Source organism: Phalaenopsis equestris, unplaced genomic scaffold (genome assembly GCF_001263595.1).
Source record: "Phalaenopsis equestris unplaced genomic scaffold, ASM126359v1 Scaffold000054, whole genome shotgun sequence".
NCBI lineage: Eukaryota > Viridiplantae > Streptophyta > Magnoliopsida > Asparagales > Orchidaceae > Phalaenopsis > Phalaenopsis equestris.
The window spans coordinates 1082473-1091656 of NW_018164496.1; the positions used below are offsets into that span (position 1 = coordinate 1082473).

General features: G+C 32.1%; 1 protein-coding gene across 1 annotated transcript; it reads left to right on the forward strand.

The window, feature by feature from the left end:
* LOC110019321 lies at window positions 1-7780 on the forward strand. Its single transcript, XM_020716943.1, has 14 exons — window positions 1-273; window positions 479-606; window positions 692-766; window positions 1088-1201; window positions 3555-3623; window positions 3949-4002; window positions 4707-4760; window positions 5092-5154; window positions 5258-5320; window positions 5834-5998; window positions 6450-6593; window positions 7050-7130; window positions 7374-7435; window positions 7526-7780. The coding sequence occupies exons 1-14, from the start codon at window positions 102-104 to the stop codon at window positions 7605-7607; spliced, it is 1326 nt and encodes a 441-aa protein (XP_020572602.1). The 5' UTR covers window positions 1-101; the 3' UTR covers window positions 7608-7780.
* The last annotated feature ends 1404 nt before the right edge of the window (window positions 7781-9184 follow it).

Here is a 9184-nt window from a genome sequence, read left to right on the forward strand (position 1 = left end):
TCAACCTCACCGATCCGGCGATCGCCGCCATCAGCCATAGGAGGGTAGAAAGTACTTACTCCATTGATACCCTCTCACTTCCTTGCTCCTCCTGCTTCTTAATGGCGTCTCCAAAGGTTTTGATGTTTTCGGTCTTTTTCGCACTGGTGATTACTGGAAACCGGGCGAGTGAGGAAACCGGTGTTATTAATGTCGATATGACGAGATCCGAGGACTACGATTCGGTTCTTAAGTTTGAGATCGAGCAACTCGACTTCAAGATCTCGTCTTTAGGTTTGTTCTGTTCTTCCCTGCTTAGTGTTTTGTCAGATTCTTGTTCTCCTTTCCTTCATCTTTTGTTACTGTTCGTTCGTCCGAAGCGTCTGACGTGCATTTGATGGACATTGGAATGAGGGATCGAGCTATTTTGTCAGATTGTTTCAGGTTGCTTTTTGGAGTGTATATAGTCTGTAATTTTGTTGTTTCTTTCTTGTTTAAGATTCTACGAGTTCGGAGAAAGCGAGGGATTTGAAAAGCAAGGATGAAAAAATTTTACAGTTGGAGAGCGCGATTCATGAAATGGCAGCGAATGTTGTATCACTGCAGAAGACGGTGGAATTATTGCAGGTGAGGCAAGAATGCATTTTTTGTCATGGAAAGCTTTTGCTTTTATTATTGAATTAGTTATGAGATTTTGTGCTATAAACTTTAGCAGAAAAAGGGGGCTGTGGATGGAGTAGAACTGGTGGGAAGAGTCAATGCGTATTCCTATGAACTTGAGAAGAAGGTTAAGCAAAAGAGACCACTGTTTTGGTTATAAGGAAAATTTACATACATACCACTTAATTCCTATGTATTTACATATCTAAAACCTAAACTTTAATTTTTACATAAATGTCATCTTACCTATGCATGAAAATGTCTATTTCACTTTCAAAAAGTTAAAATAATGGTATTTAGTTAAAATAATGGTATTTTTGAAATAATGGTATTTTTGATGTGATATGAAATATTAGTGGTTTAATTGTAGTTGTTAGATATGTAAATACATAGGACTTGGGAATGCCTAGCCTTGATAGCTGATGTTTCAATTTGATTGCTTGGGCAGGTTGAGGAGCTTGAAGGTAAAATAGACATGCAAAACAGGAAAATACATGACTTGGAAGCCCAAACCATAGAAGCAGAGAAGAAAGTGCAAGAAGTAGATGTTAAATTGCGCAGTGTAAGTCTTCTTTGCTGTTCAGAATGTTAAATTTTTACACTTAATTTATTTTCCTTAAAAGCTCTTGTTTTAATGCAAATTGTTTTGATGGTTTTCTTCGCCCTTCCCAGCATCTTGTTCTTTTTTCCTGTTTTCCTTTTTTCCTGTTTTCCTTGTTCTTTTTTCCTGTTTTCCTTTTGGAAGATTTACATACACACCACTCAATTCTTATGTATTTACATATCTAACAACTGTACTTCAATTTGTACATGCATGCCACATTACCTATGAATGAGAAGGTGTATTTCACTTTTTAAATGTTAAAATGATGTTATTTTCTTATGTGATATGAAAGATTTTGTTGGTACAAATATAAAATGTATATTTAGGTGTTAGATATGTAAATACATAGGAATTGGGTGTTATATATCTAAATGCCCCTTTCTTTTTATCAGGAATAGCTGCATTGCTTGCTCTGTTAAATTGGTTCAAAGGATATGTCATCTTCTTTTAGTTTTATCTATGACCAGTAAAGAACACAAGGAACTTACTACATTGTCTATAGACTTGTACTGTGCTAGTTTATTTACCGGTTTATAATATCTAGGTTCATACATAGAGGTATTTATCTCACCCATGCCTTCAATGCCATCATCGTGATTTGTGTTTTGGGGCATTTACATATATACCACCCAATTCCTATGTATTTACATATAGAACACCTAAAATTTTCTTTTTATATTTATACAACCCAAATCTTTCACATCTCATAAAAAATACCACCATTTTAACTTTTAAAAATGGAAATACACCTTTTAATGCAGAGGTAAGTTGGTATGTATGTAAAAATTGAAGTTTAGGTTTTAGATATGTAAATACATAGGAATTGAGTGGTATGCATGTAAATCTTCCTTGTATTTTTTCTTAAGCTTGGGTAAATTTTCTCTTGATGGATGGAAAGGTTGTTTTGTTTTTCATTTCTCCATTATTCATTCCATGTTTAAAGGATGGAATAGCTATTGTTGTGTGTTGCATGGTTCAACTGCGCTTTTTATTACTTCATAAAGTTCTTAAGGAGCTGCTCAACTTTGTCCCCCTCTAGGAACTTCTCAGCTGTTGTTTCCAATATGTTGTTGCCTCATAAAGTCTTCTAGGAGTTTCTTAGTTATTTTTCAGATCTCTAACTTGTAAAAGTCATCATAAAATGGAAGAAAATTTCATTTATCAATTCTCTGAAGACAATCATCATTTGTGTAAGATCATGCAACATAATAGCATGCTGAATCATTATAAATTACACCCTTCAAAAAAAAAGAAAAAAAACTAAAATTGTGCAAACTGAATATGCTTAAAAGATTACTATTTTGCAAGTAGGGCTGTCAAAACGGCTCATGGATCGCGAACAGCTCGTGTTCGGCTCGTTCGTTGGGTTAAAGAAGGTTAACGAGCCGAACACGAACAACACAAACAAATATTTGTTCGTTCGTGTTCGGCTCATTTTGGCTCGAAAGACTGCTAATCAATTATATGTATATATATATATATATATCTATCTTTGATGAGTAGTATTTTAAAAAAAATTAGTTCTACAAGACTCCAAAGATTTATAATCAATTAAAAGTATTAATGAAGAAAATAGAATAAAAATTATTAAATTAGATTCAAATGATGTTTTAAATATTGTTTTAAATATGCCCCAATCATTAACATCTTATGACTACGTGATTAGAGTTGTTAAAACGACTATTTGTTCGTGAACGGCTCGTGTTCGGCTCGCTAAGCAATTGAGCCGAACACGAACACACTTTTTGAGCTCGAAATATAAACGAGCCAAACACGAACTGAGCCTGGGCTTGTTCGTGTTAGGCTGGTTTACACCCCTATTTGCAAGTACACTTCTCTATGTTCTCTATTTACATGAACGTATGGATTGGCTTATAAAGTGGTTTATATTTCTATATAAGAGCATGATAATTTTATTGAGTAAAGTGCCAAATAGTCCCTAGCTATTTACATTTGATCATCTTAGTCCGAGAGTTTATAAAATGCTAAATTAATGCCTGAATTGTTTTACTAGGGGCTAAAATAGTTCGTGCTTGGTACTATTTGAACCCATATTAAAATTGTCTGGGGATTAAATTAACATCTCTATAAACTCTGAGACTAAAATGACCCTTGCAAAGTGTAAGGAGACTATTTTGACACTTTTCTCTAATTTTATCGCATTTAAACAAAAACACAACTGTACCAATTGAGCTGGCTTTCTTATTTAAGATTATTTTGATATTCTGTAGGATTTAGTGTTGCTTACAATGGAAGAATCACTTTTTTTAGTTATACTAATGATTTAACACTTTGCCAACCTTTATATTAGCTTGAGAAAAAGGATGTTGAGCAGAAGCAGAAAATTCAAAAAACCGGAAGTGCTCTTCAAATGGCAGAGGTTTGCTTAAACTTCTTAACTAAAATAAGGGGCATTTACATACATGGCACACAATTCTTATGTATTTACATATCTCACACCTAATCTTTCATATTTAGACACATGTCACTCAAATCTTTAATATCAAATAAAAAAGAGCACTATTATTTTTTTAAAAGTGACGCACACCAAAATGCTTTATGAGTAAATATGAGTTTAGGTGTGAGATATGTGTAAATACATGAGAATTGTGTGCCAGGTATGTAAATTTCCCAAAAAAAAATAATATTATTTGAGTTTTATCTGTTCTTATGTGATGCCTAGTTTCAATTTATAAACCTGTTAGGAGTTAGCGAGGGTACGGTTGGAAGCGACAACAAACTTACAGGAACTAAAAAAAGTGAGATTACGAGCCATATTTATTCCATTTTTCGATTATTTGAGGAGTTATGTTCTATTTACTTTTCTTGAGTTTCATTCTTATCAAAGGATTTATAGAAATTGTGTTTTTCTGATGCGCTGTAATCTTCGTAGTTTAGATGAAGTTTTGAGTGTTTTTATGGGGATCTTCCAAATTGGATGTTTGAGTGGTTTTTCGATGCTTTCCAATTGATTTATGATTCATCGAGGTGTTTCTGTTGGTTTTTGCTCGTATTAGTTTCAACAATTAGTCACTCATTAATTTTATCTTATTTTTAATAATGTTTATTGAAATGCTAAGGGGCCTTTTATTTTTTTTTGTTTTTTATTTTTCATTCTTATTTTATTTTATTTATGTTTTGATTTAAAATAAAACAAATTTGGTTACCATGAAAATTTTAAAACTACTCAAAACACACAAAAAATAAAAAGAGTGTTAATTTTTTTTTAAAGAAATAGAAAATAAAAACATGTAAAAAAATATACAAAACAAACATGTTTTTTAAAAACAGGCTCTAAATTAATTGGTTTAATTTCTAAAACTCACATGATGGTATGACAACAACTATAACTTTTGTTTTATATGCAATTTTCCAGCTTTTGAGTCTATAGCCTATTATTTTTTTCCTTTCTCTTTTGAACAACTTTGCTAGCATGAACATTAATTTTAATCCTTTTTGTTAGGTTCATAGAGCATGGCTTCCACCTTGGCTTGCATATCGTATAGCGCAAACTCAGGTAAGCTGTTGTATATGTTGGTAACTTTAAGGGATATTTACATACATACCACTCAAGTCCTACTATTCACATCTAACACATAAACTTTACATTTACATTTATACCACCCAAACCTTTCATATTCATATCACATAATCACATAAAAAATACCATTTTTTTAACTTTTAAAATGTGAAATACACCTTTTCATGCATATGTAAGGCGACGTATATAAAAATTGAACTTTAGATGTTAGATGTGTAAACGCAAAGAAATTGAGTGGCATTTTCTTAAATCTTGGTATTTTAAATCTTGTGTCAGCTCTTTTCTAAGTATGCTTTATGACTAGCAGGAAATCGTAGCAGCCAACTGGAAAGAGGACATAAAACCTGCTTTGGTTGTTTCAGTGCTAAAGGTGCGCAATCAAGCAATACAAATTTGTCGCTTTTGCGAAGACCTATAATATGGAACAGGGATATGACTATAAAATGTTGAAGTTCAGGGTTTCATTGTCTCAGGTTTCAGAGAAATTGGGCCAAGCGCAGAAATGGGTTGAACCGCATCTGGAGACAGCAAAAGTTGTATGTTGATGAATATAAGCTGAATGAAATTACATATTTGTATAGAATTGTTTCTTTGGGTTCATCTATTTTTACCCTTGTTAGTTTTTCATTAACATTAGCATTCACATTGTTTTTGTATTTTATGGGATGCTGATGCCATGCTGTAATGATCCTTTTTATACAAAGGGCATTTGCATGCATACCACACAATTCTTATGTATTTACTTATATTACATCAAAACATTTATATTTACATGCATATCACTCAAATCTTTAACATCACATAAAAAATACAACCGTCATTATCTTTTTCAAGGTGAAATATATTTTTTCATGCATAGGTTCACGACAATAAGGTTTAATAAGTGTAAATATCAAACTTTAGGTGTTAGATGGGCAAATATATAAGAATTGTGGTATTTATGTAAATCTCCCTTTTATGTATTCAGTGTACTCAGTCATTCTTACCTTTTTTAGAGCATAAAAAAAAAAGTTTGCATATTAAGTTTATGCTGTTTTTTCTTTTCACAGAAATGGATCGCTGCTGCAAAGTCCAGATGGATTGCTTTTAGAAAAACTATTAAACCTCGCATGGAAAAGACATTTACAAAAACAGTTGAAATATTTGAGTTTTGCAGAAATACCGCCAAACCCCATATTCTTGCTCTCCAGGAGTCTGCTAACCCTTTAGTTGAAGTAATTCCAAATTTCTATCATAAAACTAGCTGTAGCGGCCTTTATTTTATTATGTGAAACATTATTAATAGTAATTCCAAATTTCTATCATAAAACTAGCTGTAGTGGCCTTTATTTTATTATGTGAAACATTATTAATTTAGGAAATTTACTTACTTACTACACAATTCTTATGTATTTACATTTCACACCTAAACTTTTTATTTACATAACATTCTGTTGTTTTAAAGCTATGTATGAAAATGTGTATTTCACTTTTAAAAAGTGGTAATAGTGCTATTTTTATTTGATATTAAGGGTTTGAGTGTTGTGTGTGTACATATGAAAATTAGGTGTGAGATATGTAAAAATATATGTTTGAATTGTGTGGTATGTATGTAAATGCCCCCAGTAGTTTTTAATAGGCTACAGTAAAGTTATATGATCATTTACATACTACATCTGGTTTCAGGGAGCAAGGATGTTTGTAATGCCCTATGTTGAGCTAGCTGCTACTTGTGTGGATAAAGCATCTACTGGATTCAAACCCTACACAGGAGGGGTAGTTTATGGATACAGGAAGCTTCTAGAAACTTCTGGAAAGTATCATCAGCAGGTATATTTCCTGAGTCATGTTTTTATATAAAAAATATAGCATTTAAGATGGCTACATGGCAGAACTGAATTCTTTCATATCATGCATTGTTCATTAAAATGGCCTCTGGATTTCACCCTTGTGGTGAATCAATTTAGTATTGGAGCAGGACCATCATTGTCCATCGATGACATCATGGTGCTCTAGTATGTTTATGAGTTCTTAAATTTACATTATATTTACCTGTCATTTTACAGAAAACCCCTCCTACCTCCTATAATTAGGTGAGGCTAAGTTGTATTAACTTTCATTGGTGAGTGCAATATGAATGTCGCCCATTTCTCCTACATTAAACTTTTCAATGCATAATGCAAAATCTAAACTTTATTTAGAGAAGTATCTATTTGCTCTTTCTTTGATTTTCATGGCAACAAAGAGCATTTTCTATCATTTTACCTGATTTTCTTAATTTTGTAGGCTCAATATATTGTTCTGGAGAATCTTGAGAAGCACGATTTAACCAAACCTCTTGCAACTAAAGGGTTTGTTTGGTTTGCGGTATGTTTTAATACTATATATTATATATGTATATATATGTATAAACATATCTAGCACCTCAACCTTGCTTTTTTCACATTAATACTATCCAAATCTTTCAGACTTTCATTTCACATTAAAAATACCTCCATTTTAATTTTTAAAAAGTGAAATACAGATTCTCATGCATATGTAAGGTGATAAGTAAAACCATATGAATATACATAATATCTTTTGATTTTTTTTTTTTAAATCTTATTGCAGGTCTCTGCTTCATTCGCCTTACCTGTATGTCTGATTTACAAGATGCTATCACAACTCTTTGGGTTAGTTGGTTGACCAAGCTCCACCAGAAGCATTCTGTTCTTTTTTTTATACGATAATTCTAATTGGGTTTTAATCGTCTAAACGAGCAGTAAAAAGGCTGCAAAACGTGTTAGGAGCAGCCGTTCACATAACCATCTTCGCAGACACAAGCAAAGGCATGCTGACCAGTGAAGAAATATTGCACTTTTGGGAGCCAATTTTTTCTATTTTACATGATATGATTGTTTTTCTTTATTTTATGCCTCAAAATGCAAAAATATTTCTTTTTTTAGGAATGGAGGCCGTTTGTGATTATATTTGATTTTCTTAAAGTTCGGTACAACCTGGAATTCTCCTCTTCTAAATTCTTTTTTTTTTTAATTTGAATAATATGTCTCTTCTAGATTCTATGCATGTAATTTGATCATAATTAGGGTTTTAATCAATGTACCCACACTTGAATTACTGATCGATCTGTGTTCGTCTCATTTCAGCTGAAACTTTCTGGATCAAATTTTGATGCCGTGCAGAATGCTTTGCAGAAACCGCTCACAAATTGTTAGGGATTTAGCATGGCATGTATTTTTTATGGTTTTATCGAAAATTTAATTTTGGCCTTTTATCATTTTGATATTTTTTTTAATATCAATTTTTTATGCTTAATTGAAAATTTAATTTTGGCTTTACAATGTTTAGATTTTTTTTTTTGGAGGGGTATTTAAAGACTAGCCTCCCAATTCCTATGTATTAACAAAAGTGAGGTGTTATGAGAATGGGGTGATATGCGTGCTCTGTGCCAGCTAATTTAACTGAAATATTTTAGCGACTAAATTGTATTTACGTCGGAAGCTTATCAATTTTCTAAATTTATAATAATGATGAATGATACATTTAATGGCATCAATAGTTCATCATTCGCAATATTACATTATATGGGGGTATATTCCTTTTATTCAAGTTTATGGCATGCATTTTAATTAACTGAGTTAAGCTAATTAATGTTCTATATTTGAGATAACTTTTTTTTTTTGGGGTAAAAAAAAAATTAATACAACTTGTTTAGAATAAGATTTGATGTCAACTCACTAATTTAACATGCGAATTATAATCCAAATGCGACCATAGAATTCTTATGTATCTATACATCTAACACCTAAACTTCAAAATTTACAAATATGCCACATCACTTGCGCAGGAAAAAAAAAATGTTTCATTTCTTAAAAATTAAAATAGTGGCATTTTTTTGTGTGAAGTGAAAGATTTGAGCGTAAAAAAATGTAAGAAATAAAATTTAAGAATGGAGGGAGACATGCATGTAAATACCTCTTAGAAATTTAACAGAATAAACCATTAAAAACCTCATGCTATTCATGGGAGACAATTAAGCTGTTTATAGTTACCGATTGGTTGCTAAATGGCTGTTTAAATTAAAGCAGACTAAAACAATAAAAACGGATGTTTGAAAATAATTAAATTTGGCACGGAAAGGCAATGAGTATTTATTATATGATCATTGGCTCAGGGCCGGCGGCAGCAGATGAGAGTATATCAAGCAAAGAGTTATGAGGTTCTAACTCTTCGTGCCATAGTGGAAGCGAGTCCCCACTGTAGAAGTTCCTCGTCACTCCTTCACCATTCACCTGCACGTAAAAGTAGACAAAAGGAATTGAGTTGCATGTATCATGTATGTAAATGCAAGTAGGAGTGAGCATTCGATCGGTTTGGATGGATGATCGGTTTTCAAATTGGTCAAAAAGATTACAAGCGAA